Source organism: Crocodylus porosus, unplaced genomic scaffold (genome assembly GCF_001723895.1).
Source record: "Crocodylus porosus isolate Cpor-Errol unplaced genomic scaffold, CroPor_comp1, whole genome shotgun sequence".
In the NCBI taxonomy this organism is placed as follows: Eukaryota; Metazoa; Chordata; order Crocodylia; family Crocodylidae; genus Crocodylus; species Crocodylus porosus.
This window is the reverse complement of record NW_017728949.1, coordinates 58,805,717-58,822,811: the sequence shown is the minus strand read 5'-3', so window position 1 is coordinate 58,822,811 and position 17,095 is coordinate 58,805,717. Positions and strand designations below refer to the sequence as shown.

Here is a 17,095-nt window from a genome sequence, read left to right as displayed (position 1 = left end):
AGGCCACCAGGTTGGTCTGACAGGACCTGCTGCTGATGAACCCGTGTTGGTTGCCCCTAAGCATAATCTCCCCCGCTGGCCCCTCGTGGACATGTGCCAATAATTCTCTCAATAAGCTTGCCCAGGATCGAGGTAAGACTAACTGGCCTATAGTTCTTTGGGCAAATCCAGTATCTTTTATTAGACCAACTCAGATAGATGGAAACATTCTTCTTTGCAAGCTTTTGGGTACCAACACCCTTCTTCAGGCTGAGGAAGCGTTTGCAGTTGCTCTGTGCTCTTCCTGACACTCCTGTGCTATTTAGACTGGCAGCCGTTTGCAGCAGGGACGTCTCTTACTAATGTTCAGTCAGCCTCTGACCAAGTAGGTTGTTGCCTATAAACGCTCTTTGCTCTCTAAACCAGTTAGTCTCTAAGGTGCCACCCTGCCCTGTTTCGGACTGATGTGACCAGGCAACTCTCTACAAAGTGTTTGTATAGCCGATAGCGCAGTGGGTGACTAATTTTGGTGGAAGCCGAGGGGTGCTTCTGTAGTACAAGTGGAAGCAATGACATTATTTCTGGTCTGCAACACACATCCAAATCTGCACGGCAAGTCACTGGAAGAGCTAAAAACAGAACCCAGGAGTCCTGGTTCACAGCTTCCTATTACAATTGTACCGTTCTGTCAACATACTCCCAACTGTGACCATCCTTTCTCTAATTCTGCAAATCCTGTTAGTCCCGGTGGGTTCTGGAAGTACGGAGTACGTGAAGATAAGAAAATTACAATTTAAGAACTTAAAGCCAACATTTCAGCCCTTATAACAGTGGTGAAGGAGAATTGGGGCTGTTGTAAGTTTTGTTCTGAACCAGATCCAGTACTGGTTCAGCATCTGAATCTTTTACTTTCTCTGAACCAGCTCACCCATCCTCAGTTAAAAGTGCCTATGGGTGTGTCTGCATGTGCATTTACTGCGCAGTAAGTTACTGTGCAGTAAGCAGTTCTTACACCAGCATCTACACATGCAGGCTTTACACCGCAGTGACACCGTGTGTGGACTGACTTGGGGCTCAAGTTAGTCCCGAGTCAGTCCACACACACATGGTTACTGCATTGTAAGGCATCTACATGTGCCTTACTGCACAGTAACTACTCAGGCGTAAGTTTAAGCTGGTGTAAATAAGTTGGTGTAAGTCACCATAGTTACTGCACACTGTGGGCGCGCACATGTAGATACTCACCTGTACTGCACAGTAATTTTTGGTTACCTAAGTTACTGCGCAGTAACTGCATGTGTAGATGTGCCCTATATGTTGTAATTGTGATGGAGCTGCACATCCACAGCTGTCAGGCATATCAGCGTTAGCCTAGGAGTAAAGAGCTATGTAAGGAAGGAACCAGTAGGTAGATAGTCAGTATTGCACAAAGGCTGCAGTCCCCAGTCCTTGTTGTCATTGTCCAAAGCCCTGTCCAGTCCTGTCTGTCCACCTTAAGGGAATTTGAACCAAGAAAAAATGAACTCTGCATCCTGACAGCATCTCATGTTATAAACTGAAGAGAGAAGTCATCCTCATAAGAATGCCTCTCTTATTCTCCATCCTTTAGTCTGACTAAGCTCTCTCACTATTCCTCCAAAAGCTGCTCGCGCCTTGTCTCAGAATAACTTCTCATATTAAAAAGACGCTGTCAATTTAAATGGAGTGCAATTTGTGAAAAAATGAACTCAAAGCAGTGTCAGATGCAGCACTCCCATCTGCCAAGCTGCAGGCTTTTACATTCCCCTTCCCCCATTCAAAGGCTATTTCTTTCCACCTTGTTACTGCACAACTCCCACGGGCAGGAGACAGCAGGGCTAGAAGGGCAATCTCCTCCTCTCACGGGTCTCAGACAGGACACGGACGATTTTAAAAGCATTGGAAGAGGCACAAAACATGCACAGCAACCATGGGGACTCTTTAAACGTAATCAGCTGCATGTGAGGCATGATCCAAAGTTTGCTGAAATCCTTGACTCTTCCCAACGATTTTAGCAGCCCTGGCCAGAACCCCCATATTAAACAAGCTGAAAACAGAGAACAATATTTTTCCACTCGGTGATTTAGTTGTTGGTGATGTTTAGGGGTTACTAATCCTGGCAGAAGTTGATTTTTTTTTTCCAGACACACAGTTGGTTTCCTGTGTTGGCGGTGTCTCTGAAAGGCTGCATCTGGCCTACTTAGCAAGAGTTTTTCTTGGTCCCCCCTGGGACTCGGACTTCATGAACAAAACTCTACTGTGACCATCTGAGACATTAGTAGTTACTCTGGCTTGACACTGGCTTAACTGAAGCCGCCAGAATTTACTACCATACCTGAGCTGGGTTTTAGAGTCCTTAAAATACACATGATGATCTTATGAAAGCGAAAGGCTGGTCTGGGCATGCAGTCAGGATGGGCTGTCTCTGCATGACTGGGTGTTTAGACCTGGGGGTCTGTGCTCAGAGCCATCTCTGTTGAGCATCCCAGGTTATATCGGTAGCTCAGAGCAGGAGCCGCGACTCTGCGTGGCACGTGCACCAGATGATGTTAATTGGCTTCTGCTTCCTTCTCCGCAGCTGCAGCACTGAGTCTGCCGTTGAGTCCCCATCCAAGGGACCATGTGACCAGGGGAAAGCCGATCTCTCATCTCCAGAGGACAGCAATCAGTCTACCGAGATTCCCATGGCAACGCAGACATGGAACAAGCCAAATAATGAGACACCTGGCGATGCTCAACCTGCAGCAAGTGTAAGGAAAAAAAGGTGGCTTTGGCCGGGTGCTTGCAACTGTTAGACATTTAATCTGGTAGGAGTCAGAAGGACGTGGACTAAGTGGATTTTTGAGGCTGGGAATGAATGTCCAAAGCAAATTCATGCCTCCCAGATAGCGTCAAAAGCAGACTTTTCTGCTGCACTGTTTTGGGTTTGATTTCTGGCTCCTGGAAAATTTGAGAGCAATCTTCTACTACCCTACTATGAGCCCCCCTGCCTGCCAAAGGGCCGGGGCTGCCCATACTGCTTCTTGGCTGAGCTCAGCAGCACTGCTACCCCCCCCGTCCTGCCTTGCCCACACCAAACCCCAGCACCGAGGCAGTGTCACTGCCTTAAAAGCAGCTCAGGATGCTTGCCAGATAGCACGTTCGAGAGAGCAACCTGCATTGCTGAGATGCACCATGTGTGCATCTTGGCCTGGCACAGAGGCCGTGTGGCCCTGCCACAACATGTCCAGAAGCGACCTCCCAAATGCCCCGCATTTGGGCAAGTCCCTGGCCTAAGGAGCACTCAAGACAGAGGGCGAAAGGAGGCAAAATGGCCTGGTGTCACCCAGCAGAGGTGGGCTTGCGAGCCAGGTGTCTGCCCTCCAGGCTGTTATCCTCCCGCCCAGCCTCCAGCGCTTTGCTGTGAGCTTCTGCAGCAGCAGGACCAGGCTTTGCTGCGACTTCAGGCAGCAGCTGGCAGAGCGCCCCTCGCTCAGCTTTTAACTCCCCCACCCTGTTCCTTCCCCGCTCTGAAGCCCCTTGTCTGTGTTGCAGAGCTCAAGTCCCAGCGGCCGCAGATCAAGCTCGGACATGGCCCACGAGGCGGCAGAGTGTGCCAAGGCCCAGCGGGAGTGCCGCCTGCGGCCTCACTTCAGCGACCCCATGCCCGCCGATGCCGTGAAGAGGAAACAGCTGGAGCTGAAGATCGCCGCTGCTGCTCGGCAGCATGCCCACAAGCGACGGCAGGAGAGAGACACAGGTACCCGCACAACTGGCTTGGCGCTGCCTGCCCTTGGGTGAATTGGAAAGGGGCCCTGCTCCCTCTGCAGAGGGGCTGAGCGGGAAGATGAGCCAGAGGCTGGTCCCTGCTGGACTGGCATCAGGCCGGACTGATGCCATTACTGCAGAGAAGTTACTCTGGGGTGACTCAGCCACACACAGAGCGGGAATCAGGCCCAGTGCCATCCAATGTGCCGTCTCTGTCCCCCCCATGCTCGGTCCAGATGGCTGCGTGTAGCAGGGGGGAGATGCAGTGATATACTCCTGTGCTCTTAGCTGTTCCTGCCTGCCACAGCTGTCAAAAGGGCTGCGAGGCAGCTGGGCACAAGTTAGGACCTCACCGGCTGCCAGCAGCTGCCAGCTAAGGAAGATGCAGAGGTAGCAGGAAGTCGGTCCCAGTGCTGCGTCCCGCTCTGGGGATGACTTGCCCCAGAGGATGAGTGCATGAGCTGAGAGTTGATCCCAGCTCTCACTTCTGTGATTCATGAAACATGGGGAGGGGTTTCTGTACTAGGACAATGCCCCAGGACACCCCGTTATCTCTGCCTCACTCCCCATCCCGTCGCCCACTCAGCACTTGGTTACACCTCATGGCCGCATGGGTTATTGCACAAAGTACATGCAGAGGGTGAGGCCCTCAGATGGTGTGAATCAGGGGATACACAACACGAGTGGAGCTCTCTGGATGAACATGCCCCGAGGAGCTGACCTTTCTGCAATGCAAGCCTGAAATCAGAGGGCAATTTGTGGCCGAGGCCACCTGAGTGACAGCCCAGAGGATCCCGGTCTCTGTGGCTTGGGTGCTCCCAGGTCAGTCCGCAGTGTGCTAGCGAGGAGGATGGGGGAATGGCTCCTCTCTAAAGGAGAGATGGGGGTGGAAAGGCTGGAAGTGGCCAGAGTCTACCATGCAAACTCTTCTCGAAGGCTGTCACGAGTTCTGTTTCTTCCCAGGTCCCGTGGTGGCCAAAGCCAACGTGGGCCACGGCTGCAGCTTCGACGAGAGCAGCTACATGCTGAGCAGCTCCCTGCGATCCAAGCACCGCTGGAGCAACGTCAGTAGCCTGAGCGCCGACAGCGGCATCGCCAGCAGGAGCGACGACAAGGACAGCGATCCCGCCAGGACCAGGTCGGCGGAGGTGGAGCGGGCGGACAGCGGCATCGACCAGGCTTCAGCCAGGAAATGGAAGAGCAGAGCCTCCGAGACACTGAGCTCCCTGCAGGCCTGGGAGGCGCACAGGCCCTGCACCGACTGTGGGGAGAGGGATTTCCCGCCGGAAACAGATGCCCAGAACCGCAACAAGAGACGGGCCAACCTGTGCGAGAAGTGCCTGAAGCGCAGGACCGAGCGGAAGGAGTCGATCCTGGAGTTTGTCAACACGGAGGCCAGCTATGGCGAGGACCTGCGGATCATCAAGGAGGAGTTTTACCTGCCCATGCAGGCGGCTGGGCTGCTGACCCAGGAGCAGCTGCTGGGCGTGTTCAGCAACATCCAGGAGCTGATCGACCTCAACGAGAACTTCCTGGAGATCCTGCAGGAGGAGATCGACCAGGCCTTTGATCAGGTACGGGCCCTGCGCTCGGCTTCGCTCCCCCTCTGAGCAACTGGGGCTAGCCGGCCTAGCCACAAGTCATGTCATTAATGGAGAGTGGTCAAGTGGGTCCCACCCCTGGGATGCGGACGCTCCCAATAGTCACTTTATATCTCTGGGCTGCTGCTGTTTATCAGCATACCTTTCCTTGGTTGTGACAGAGCAGTGCTGGTTTACATCTGCTGAGGATCTGGCCTCGTGTGCCTCAGCTGACCCATCCATGAAGTGGGTGTAAGGAGACATATGCACTGTGCGTCACGGGGGTGGGAGGAGGTGGCGAGGCTCCGTTACCAGAAGTGAATGCAAAGTTACTGGCCTAGATCTTTAGCTGGTTGAGTTGGGTCAACTCCACTTCAGTCAGTGGAGCCGTGCAGATTTGGCCTCACTGAGGATTGGGCACATTGCCTTTTGGCTCAGGGAGAAGTGGGCTGCTCGACTTGCCAGGGGTCACACAAATGAAGACAGGAGACACTGAGCGCTAACCCTGCGCACGCCGGCGGGATCAGGTCTGGCGGGCAGAGTTCGGAACGGCAGGGCAGCTCCCCACCCCCTTGTATTATGCAGATCCCTGCACTTTGATTGGCTCTTTGGCTCTCATTGGCATCAATACCAGAAGGTTATTTTTAATAACTATGCAGCATGCACATCCCTGCGCTGGCATGGCTGTCAGCCCTTATTAGTCAATCAGTGTCAAGGGATTTGCATAATCCCTTTATGGTTATCTACCCACAACTGTGCTGTGCCTCTGCAAATCCTTCTAGTCCAATTTGCTCCTGTAGTTCCTTCCTCTGTGACTGGCTTTGACTTTCCTGGCACCGAAAAACCTTGTCATAGTTTCTCACTTACCCCCAGAGGAAGCAGGAAGATGTGCCAGGGAAAAGAGGCAGCTTTGGCAACGCGTCCATCCAGATGTGGGCCCCATCCTACCACTGTTAGCCTGAGCTGTTAGCCAATATTCAAGGTCTTGCAAGTTGTTTCTGGGAAGAGAAGGATTTGATGATGGGGTAGGGTAGCTTCTCAGTGCCAAGGATGTACAAGGCCCAGTTGCTGTGTGTACAATAGGATGCAAATAGCAGGACAGTTTGTGTCCCGTTCCTCACCTGTTTTCAGTGGCTCTGTCCGAAGCTCTCTTCTCCTCCTCTACCTCCTTCCCAATCTCATGCTCCAAGGGCTTCTCTGGCTGCATCTGGGGCTTCCTCACTGCCTTCCCCCAGCAGCACCTATTGCTTCTCTCTGGGACCCACAGCTGCATCAAACACTCAGCTCCCTCACCACTGTTTTGCTCTGAGTCTGTACTTTGCAAGCAGACTCCAGCCAAAACTCCCCATTAGACTCATGATCAGCCCTGCAGGTGACCTGTGCTTTGGGCAGTGAGGAATTTGTTCCATAAAGAAACTTAACAGCATTCGGCATTGATCCTGCATGAAGGGCCACTGTGATATCAGCAACCTCAGGGAAATCTCACTTAGGCCTCAATCTCTTACCAGGTTGGACGTAGGAATCAACCTCATGCTTGCAACAGTCCTGTTGGGGAAGTGACAGTGACATGAGAAATTGGGAAATGAAGATGTAGACAGATCCCCCCATTGCTAGTGGAGCCAAGACTGGAGGAGGATCCCCCGGGGGAATGAGCTGGCATAACCTAAACCTCGCTGCCTGGATCACAGGCCCATGCACTGCATGGCCCAGTGTGGAGAAGGCTGCATGGAGGCCAGCAGGGGCATGGGACCCTGGTTTAGGGAGGCTGGCCTGGCAAGGGCTGCGCTTTTGCAGGGCACTTGAAATGGAAGCTACAGAAACCCCTGCAAAGTCCCATTGCACAGTAAGGTGAAGGCAGTAGGGGTCAGCAGTGAGCCCCGTGCCCCCCAAACGGTCATCACCATGCAGAGGGAATAGGCAGGGGTTAGTCCAGGGGTCTGTGGTCAGGGTGAAGAAAAGGAGCATGTGGATGCATGGGTCTCTTGCCAAAAGTGCCTGCAGCTTGGGGTGCAGGAGAGCCAGCTTCTCAGTCACTCCTTACCACAGCATGGATAGGTCATGGGGCTCATTCAGCAAATGATGCCTGCGACTTTGAAAGCAAGGGACCAACCGGTCCCCTTTAAGGTACAGGGCTGTGTGGTCACCACCTCGGGCATGGCCCAGGGCAGTCACTACTGCATGGCAACAGAGGAGCTCTCCAAGCCCCATGGCAGTGATTCTGGCACAGAGCGAAAAATGAATCCAGGCCACCAGACAGCAGGGAAGGGGCAGGCGATCAGCGCAGACTCCTCTCTGCTAAGGAAACACAAACCACCTATTGCCCATTGTAGGTAAGGGTCCCTGCAGCCCACACTTATTAGACCATGCCACAGCCACACCTTCACCAACCCTGACAGCTTCCAGCTGCAGCAATGCATCAAGGATCCCTGGGCCGATGGCCAAGAGCAGGGGAACAGCTGCTAACCGCTGCCTGTTTTGTCACCCCTATGCCCCATTGCCCTCTCCCCCCTTCTCTATGGCCTCCTGTGCAACCAGCCCTGTGCTGAAAGGGGATGCAGAGTTACTGCTGAAGCCATCACTGCAGGCCACTTGTTATGCAAACACCTGAGTCGGGCATTACCATGGCACTGTATTCTCATTGCTGGCCTCATTTGTTTGCTCATGCACAGGGTTAAAATACCAGGAAACACATTTTTATGCAACCATCAAAGGTGCCCACATAGCCCAGGGAACAGCTGGTCCCAGGAGCTCCAAACAGCACAAAACCAGTTCAGCTCCTGAGTGCATGGAGGAGTTGCACTAAGCCACTGCCCATTTTTCGTGAACGCTTGCAATGTCACGTGGGCTCGTTATGCCAGACTGACCTGCAGCAAAGGCCCTGGGAGCGCTGGGCCAGAGAACACACTCTGATCCCCAGCAGTGGCCTGGGCACCAGCCCACTTCAGGAGAGGGTGTTTTGTGTGGTCCAAGGTGTCACTGGCTTGATAACTCCTCTCTCCTTACACGTGGTCTCCTGACCGGGATAGTGCCTGTAGGTCTGATGGCACTGGCAGTGAGGGTGCTAAATGCAAAGTGGCATGGGCTGCATCTCTGCTCCCAACACCTGGATCTCTGGTATGTTTGAGAGTGGCTTCATTGGTGCATTGCTGCTCTTGAAGCATGCAAGCCAGGGCTGGCTGGGCTCAAGGTGCCAGCAAGGGTCAGAGGTAGATGTGTTTGGGGACCAGACCAAGACCAGCTCCTTGTTTTACATGGGTCACCTCATGGCTCTCAGAGACTGCTGACACTGCATTTAAGCTGCTCACCTAGAAAAGGACGGATTGCCCATTGCCACTCGCTCAAGCCACTGGATCCCCTTGTGTCAGGGAGACAAGTGGGCTCAGGGGGAGTCCTGCACACGTCCTGCATGGGCAAGGGAGGGACAGGCTGACAGAGGCCAACAAGAAACAGAGCTGAGGCAAGATCTAATGCAGAGACAAGAGAAATAGGCAGGACTATTTGGTGAGGAAATGATCACATCTGGGCCTCCTGCTATCGGTAGCGCTTGTTCTCCAAGCTCCGTCTAGGAAGGTCAAGCTCTCTCCATAATGACAGTGCCTGTCCCGTTTCTCCTGCACATACAAAATACCACTGGGGCACTTCCTTGGGTCTAAGTTTCCTCCTGTAGGAAGGGTCCTTTGCAGTCCAGGGAGAAAGGGCCCAGGTTTTCAAGCATTCGGCAGCTCATGAGCTAGGTTCAATGTGCACAGATGAGCTCCATTGAAAACCTGGCCTCTGGAACCGTATGCATGACACTGAGAAGGCAATGGGACCGCCAGGGTCGTAAGTACAGTACCTGACAGCGCGTGCACATTGTGCCAAGCCCCTAGCTTAGCCGGACCCACTTGTGTGCCCTTCTCTCATCAACTGACCACAGCGGCTGCCATGTGCGCTTGCAGGGCGACGACGATCTCATGACCGTGTGCATTGGCGAGGTATTCCTGGAGTTTGTCAACATGCTGCCTGCCTTTCAGACCTATTGTCTCCAGCAGTCATCGTCCGTGAACATGCTCAATGCCCTGGAGAAGGAAAAAGAGCTGCTCAGGTGAGCAAGGCTGGGCCTATACATCTAGGCTTTGTGAACTGGGTATGCTGGAAGGCACCTGCCTTGGATGCTAGCATGTGCTTTCCCTTTGCTGAGCTGGGAGAGAGGCGAATCCAGCTTCTCAGTACATTTCAGACTTGATCTGACAGGTCCTTTATTTCCAAGGGGCTAGGGAACGACACACTGTCTCTGCCCTGTTTAGACCTTGGCTTCTTGGCTGGCATAGCCCACAGATCAGCTGTTGCGGAGATATGTTTCTGTGATGCCAGGGCTCATTGATCGGGAACTGAGCTGAAACCCACCAACCTCATTTCAGAGAGGCCACCAGCCAATCCACACATGGGAACAGCTTTCAGGCCTTGCTGGCCGGAGCTAGATTAAGGGTTGAATTTTCATATTGAGGCAGTGTTGCCTACTGGAAGGAGCACTGGACTGGGACCTGGTAGACCTAGGTTGTATTCCCAGCTCTGACACTGACCTGCTGAATCATCTTGAGCAAGGTAGTTCCCTTCTCTGTGCCTCAGCAGCTGCATCTGTAGAACAGAGATGACAAAACTGACTCCCTTTGCTTGGGAAATAGCAATAAAACGTACTGTGTAAGAACACGTTATTAGTATTAATCTCTGATGCAAATGGATGCAGCTGCATGGAAGTCCCTGGAGCTCAGTTAGTCCAGGATCAAGCTCTACCCACGTTATAATGATGGCTCCCTTGCAGAGTGCTGGGATTGCCTCTCATGGTGGCTAGATGCACACCATAACCTGGCATGATCTGCAGCTGTAGATGGACAAGCCTGGTCTTGGGATATGCGGGGCCCTGCCAGGGGTTCAATATCCAGCATATCTCAGTGCCATACCTATGGGTAGATCTAGAATTTGGAAAAGCTGGGGTGCAGAAAGCGAGGTGCATCATCATGTATAAAACAACACACATTTTTCTCCTGTTAAAAATAAACTAATAGGCTCAGGGCTGGATTTTGCAGTTTAAGATTGAAGCAAAAAAAAAAAAAAAACTTCATTGGAAGGAGTTAAAAACAATCTGCAGGGCTGTGAAATAGGAGCTCCAGTACTAGGAGCAGCGAACAGAAAGCAGGATGGCAGAACAAAGGATACCTGGATGGGTGCAACATGAAGCCTGTTATAAAGGAGAGAGGGTTGTTAACACCTGTGGAACAGAGGTTTAGAAAGGATTGGGGAGATGACAGTGAGCCAGGAAGTGAAGTGACTCCCTCAGCCCTTCCCGACTAGAAATGCTGCTGCCACAGCAGAACTGCAGGCAGGTGGAGCAGGAATCAAAGCACGGGGTGCAAGTGCATCCCCCTTGGATCCTCCCCTGGCCACACTTGTTATTTTGCATGCTGTTTTTCACCATCTGCTACCAGCAGTGTCGCTTCATTACTATTCCCTTTTCACCTCCCTGCAGAATATTCCTCAACGTTTCCCAGAACGACAACACAGCACTGCGGCGCATGAACCTGAGGTCCTTTCTGATGGCTCCTTTGCAGAGAGTCACCAAATACCCGCTTCTGCTCAGCCGCATCATCAAAGCCACCATCGAGTACCACCCGGATCACAGCAGCCTGCGGGAAGCCAAGTGCCGCATTGAGTCGCACCTGGAGCACATCAACATGAAAACCAAGCAAGAAGGGAACTCGTGGACCCTGCGCTCCTTCCGCCAGGATAGCAAGAAGAGGAGGGAAGTCATCAACATTGAGATGAGGGAAACTGCCATCAAAACCATGACCTGGCTGCGGGAAGAGACACGCTTCGTGATGGAGGGACCTCTGCAGCTGGCTCAGCCGCCGGATGGCCAGTGGGTCAAAAAGGGCAGCAAGACCTTGAAGTTTCAGAACATGCAGGTGCTTCTCATGGTCAACATGAAGCGAGTTTCTGAGTCCGGCCTGGAGTCTGCCGAGCTGGGACTGGTGAAAGATGCGGTGCTGGTGCTCATCAGGGACAAGAATAACGGGAAGTTCAGTTTGCTCAGGGAGCCCTTGCGGCTGAGTAACTGCATCGTCTCCGCAGATCCCGACTGCGACGACACGTTTGAACTCATTGAGATCAGGCGGGAGGCCTTTGTGTTCCGGGACAGTGACAGGGCACGGACTCACCACTGGTTCAGGCAGATCAGGAGGTATTCGAGAGAGCTGGGCTCTTGGAAGAAGCGCCGTAATGCTCTGCCCAACATCATGATAAGCACATCCCATAACCGGTCTTGAAAGCTTGGCTAAGCCAGCCAGACCTGCACAGAAACATTGCCGGGCTCTGTGGATTCAATTAATCTCTGGTGCAACTCCCTCAAAGTCAGCGGAGTTAAACTAGGGGTGAGTTTGGTCCAACAAGGCCGATCATTTGCAAACAGGCTGGGAACCAGACGTTACAGCCCCACCTTGGAGTCCAGCAAGACTGACTTATGGCCTAGTTGAGACGGACTTGCTTACGATGAACAGGCTCCTTGTGAAGATCCATTCTCTGGAAAGAAGCATAACTTGTTAACAGCACATGAAAGAAAAAGTTGTAATACAAGTTGCATGATGATGCTGAAGAACTGCCCTGGACAACATGAGAGAGGTTTCCAATGTTGCACATATTTCATCAGCATTAAAAGCCAGGTTCAGTATTACTGAATAAGAGAGGAAGTTTGGACACAATCATGACCTCATTTGACTGGTTCCCAGCCTCTCTAGCACAAATTCTATTTCATTAGTTGATACCTCTACGGTCAATGAAAGATTTATTGTTAAAGAAATAAATAATTTTTTTTCATCTCTAACCCCAACCAAGTAGATGCAGAATGTCATGCATGTGAAAAAACAAAAAGAGTGAACAAAAAAAAAATCTCTCACACACATACACACTCTCCAAAATACCTATAGGACCCTGAAAAAAGAGCAATATCCCTTTATTAAAACCATCAGATTTTTAAGCGACCTCTGTAGAGACATCATTTCAGACGGGTGGAAAATAAAGTGTCACCTGAAATGTTTCAGGACTGTGGGTATGTAAATAAGTCCCCACTACCACTTCTGGTGAACTTAGATGTCTGTGATTATTTAAAATGATGTAATCTACTGTATCTCAGAATTTAAAAAGGAACACTTTACATTGTACTGTAGATTAACAACATAAAGTGGTTTAATACTTACCCTCTGACGACTCTAGATCAGTGTTCGGCTTATGCTTTGAGTCCATTTTGTTTTCTAGAGGTAACATTTCGCTGGTCACAGGATGAATTTAGATGAGTGGAGAAACATGCATCTCTCTTTGGCCTCACCTAAGAAAAATTCAGGTGGTTCCAACTGAGGCGGTAGGAAATTTCTCCTAGCACAGCTGTCCCATTTCTGGCCTCACCAGTCTTGTTACACTCACTGTTGCTAGACAGCTTTAGATCAGCGTAAACCTTTCCACTACATATCAATTCTGAACGTGTTCCTTAGTCTCATGCAAATTGTCTAGCTCAGGAGCTGAGAGAGCAGAAGTAAGAGCTGTCAGGGAAAGAAGAGGGAGAAAGGGGGGCACACAACAGGAAATACCTCTACTTCAATTGGCATCAACAGCACATAGATTGCTCTGACTTAGACACTGGTTAGCAAAAGTGTAAGTAAGCTTAATAGTGCCAAGAGATTTTAACTTGTAGCACTTTCTGCATGCGGTCTCACGTCTGCAGAGTCAGCAAGGTAAATCGGCGCACCGACACGCCGTGACGGTCAGGGTGCAGACACATGACATCAAGCGTGCCTGGACTGTGGTTCAATGCATCTCAGATTGCAACCCAGAGAGGGCTTCTCCCTAGAAAACGGGTTGAGGTCAGAGCTGCTTCACAGCAGGTTGTGCCCAGAGGTGAATCCCACCAAGAAGGTCTGCACACAAGATACATGCTTGTGTAGTCCTCCTTTGACACCTGATGTCACAGGAGATGTATATTAAGGTAGTCCTGCAGCCTTCAGTCTGCCAAAGCCTGGTCTTTCTGGAGCTGAACAGCCGTGCAGAACCCAGAGATCGCTCAATCAGACTTTGCTACAGCTGCTGAGATGTTACCTTACACCCTGGCGACTCATCTAGACAACAGCCTACAGGTCAGTATTTTTGGTCAACTCGCACTGCTTTGCATTTTGTGCATTTCAAGAACTGTTTTCATGGTTGTTTGCGTCTGTAGGAGGGGCCATTTTCTGAGTCCTTCGGAGGCATTATAAATACATGCCAGGGATGGCTGGATCACAGAAACTGAGGGTTGAAGGGACCTCAGGAGGTCACATCTAGTGCAGCCCCCTGCTCAAAGCAGGACCAGCCCTAGCTACATTGTCCCAGCCAAGGCTTTGTCTAGCCAGGTCTTCAAAAACGGCCAAGGACAGAGTCCACAGCCTCTCTGGGTAACCTGTTCCAGTGCTTTACTACCCTCCTAGTGAGAAAGTTCTTCCTAATATCTAACCTATACTTCCCTTGCTGGAACCTGAGCCCATTGCTCCTTTTTCCCTTGCTGCCCCTTGAGCCCATTGCCACATTGGCTTCACCTGCCAGCGCTGAGAACAGTTCAGCCCCATCCTCTTTGGATACTTTGGATCACGAGCTGCCTTTGGCGATTGCTCCTCTGTTGTGGCACCAGCAGAACTCTGTGGCATCTCCTATAAAGCAAATCCATTTTCTCTATTATTTCCCCAATCCTGGTATTAGTTTTTTCTTACTGTCGTTACTAGTTTCATGTTGTTTTAAATGGTAGGACACCCCTATCAAGCCGCAATAGTGCAAGTCATGTTATAGCAACCAGACTTGCTCTTTCAGCTGCTAGGAACAGGCTTAGGAAGTTTCTCCAGGGAGGAAGCGCTGAGGGATCTGAACATTGCATCGGATGCTTCCCACTTCATCTACCCGACTTGCATTCGGAAGCTGAGCTGGTTCTCTGCGTTAAGATCAGGGCAAGCAGCCAGAAGTAGCTCCTAATAACATTCAACGCTTGCAAATTGGATGTTTAACTCCTGCTCACTGCACATTCTGCAGTCAATTTAGCATGGGTTTGAGGTGGCCAAACTTGCAGTTTGTTCAAGGCAGGACCGTGATTTTCACCACTTCCAGGGATTCATTCAAAATTCAAGTCCAGTCATTAGCACCATCTCCTCAGTGGCCAAGGTCTGAGATGCAGATAGTACCGAAGTCATCTGAGATGCTTCAGTTCCTGTGTCATTTGTGCATGCACTTCTTCATCTAAGGGCTAGAGGTTTGTCCTGTATCCTGTCCCTGCAAGCGGCAATGGGACCTATACAAGAGTGCCCTTGGAGATGCCCATGCATCCTTCTTCTCTAAGTATATTTATAGTAGCCACAAGTTCCAAGACAATGCTGTAATATGAAGACAACCTGGATAATAAAACTGCATAGAGTTGGAGACCCTCATTCTCAAACACCATCCTTAAAAATCTTTTCTGATCTCATTTTACTGGGGGGATGACTGCATCTTGCTTCGACAGCTGGAAAGCTGCAGGGAGACAACAGAATTGTGGCTGAGGATGTCTAGTATAGTACCAACATGATAGATACCTGGCAAAGTGCCCTGGACTCCTTTTCTGTGGTAGCTTGATTCTTTCAATTAGGCTGAAACTACCCCTGCTGTTTAAAGGGCAGTTAAGCAATAATTTATATGTTCCCAAAAGCACAGAGTAAATGTCGGATGCATTGCTAGGTGAGATTTTGGGTTGTTTAAAATCAATTGGCAGCCTCAGCCCAATAGATATTTGTTAAAGATTTTTTTTTTTCAAGTATCAAACAGCAGCCCAATCTGAGCAGAGAACGGCTAGTCTCCTTCCCTTAAGGAGAAAGCAATAGGAGGGCAGCAGGCCTACTTTCCCACCAGTAAAGGAAATCGCTAGACTGCTCCCTCACTTAGTTACCCCTATTGGCAGCTCTCTTACAAGATGATGAGTTAGGGATCTCAGGAGCACCAGGCTGCTGGAGGTGGTGTTCAGGGCTGGAAAAAGCTGCACAGCCTGGAAGGCTTCAGCTTCTCTCTCCGACGCGATGATTTTTCTCCATAACGATCTGCAGTCAAAGCCAAGAGGTGGCTTTTTGAATAACTGAGCATCTTTAAATTCCTTTCTGTTAGGAGCGGCTGTCAGATGAGCCAGTCACTTTAAATAGGGAACGCCTTTCAGAACAATTCGCATTGATATCTACCAGGTGTGCCATGTTACAGAGATTTCAGTTTCATGGGAGGAGTCCTGTCCAATCCTTGTAAAGGAGGCATTTCTCTTCTAAATAAGACAGAGCCTGTCCTCAATATGATAATGTGGGATTGCTTTTTGGGTAGAAACAATATCGTTAACGCTCTCCAAGTCACATAGGGACACTTTTTCCTAAAACAAAAATAGTCAGTCATGGAGCATGGCAAGTCTTTTGGCAGCCAGCTATGTTAACTACAGGAACCAACAGATGACAAAGTTGACAGGCTCATGTTTTGAATTTTTTTATCTTTAATGTGTATGTGCTCAGCTGCTTACCAGCTTTTAACTTACAGGTGTTGAAAGGGAGCCTGTAAAGGGATTAATCTCTGCAGTGTAAAACCTCTTCGTTTTAGGGAAACTTCACATGGTGCAAGGAAGATGATTTCTAGTCTCAGGAGACGCGTTGTAAACGCTACCTTTTGAATCTAGATTATCCATGTAATGAAACCATCACTAGCTCAACAGCACCTGCCTGCCTCTTACTCTGGAGCCTGAGAAAAGTTACAGATCTGGAAAAATACTGCACAGGTTTAATAACCTGGACAAGAAGCTGCTAGAATTCACAGCATTTATACAAGCCAACAAGGTGAAGAGCATTTGCTCCAGACAGAAAGTGCTGGAGCCTTTCCAGTGGCGACAGACTCTTCGTAGCAATGTAAGACATGTTTTCCCCTCTTCCAGAAATGTACTGCTGAGAGTGATTTGAAAAATGGGAGGATACTCCCCTTCCATTCAGGGAGCTTTTGCTTCAGGAAACAACACAGCAAATAAATTACAGAGCAAACCCCGAGTGCCACACTTGTTAGTGCTCTTAATAAGCAGAGAGGCAAATTCAAGGCAGAGGAACCCGTAATTATAATCAGGCACCTGTCCTCAATTAATTCAAGCCTGAGCTTGCAACAGATTAAGGGAGGTATTAGCACAATGAGATTGCCGCTTCCAAAACCAAGCACTTGCTCCAGCCCATAAAAATCAGCTTGAACTGCAACTTGGTTCTCCTTGTAGGTCTCTGGTTTCTAGTTCTGTTAGACCGGTCTCTAGCAGCCAGCAGCACCTTCATGAAAGGATGTAGCCAGAGATGCTGGAAGTAACAACCCCTCTCTGAATACCCCAGTGTCTTGTGGATTTACCTTCTATCCTCTCTGCCTGGCCCAAGTCACTCTCCCAAATAAAACGGCAGGAGCTCTTTGTGGCTGAGCAGCAGCCTTGACCACCAAAGGAAAGCAGGTGATTCACTCACAGAAGGAACTTGCAGGAACTTCAGCAGCTGAAGGAGTTCGAGGAAAGCTGGCCACCTTCCCGCTTGGAGACAGCAGCCATGCTGGATGGAGCAGAGCACAAGCCAGGCCCTGGCTCCTCCACACCCTATGCTGTGTTCAGCTCCTTTCCTGAATGCTTGGAGGCCAGGTCTTTCCCCAAGCCTAAGGCTGAGTGCATGCACTTTGAATAGGAAGCTGTTAATCAGCTGTCTGAAATG

The 17,095-nt window shown here is 50.4% G+C and overlaps 1 protein-coding gene across 2 annotated transcripts in view; it reads left to right on the top strand.

The window, feature by feature from the left end:
- LOC109323168 (rho guanine nucleotide exchange factor 26-like) overlaps positions 1-12,557 on the top strand; it is a 22,236-nt gene extending 9,679 nt beyond the window's left edge. For both annotated transcript variants that reach the window (XM_019554616.1, XM_019554617.1), the window contains exons 3-7: positions 2,576-2,747; positions 3,532-3,736; positions 4,708-5,318; positions 9,263-9,408; positions 10,831-12,557. In XM_019554616.1, coding sequence (XP_019410161.1) covers positions 2,576-2,747; positions 3,532-3,736; positions 4,708-5,318; positions 9,263-9,408; positions 10,831-11,626 — 1,930 coding nt within the window. In that variant the 3' untranslated portion in view covers positions 11,627-12,557. The remainder of the gene's footprint in view (positions 1-2,575; positions 2,748-3,531; positions 3,737-4,707; positions 5,319-9,262; positions 9,409-10,830) is intronic.
- Positions 12,558-17,095: the final 4,538 nt, after the last annotated feature.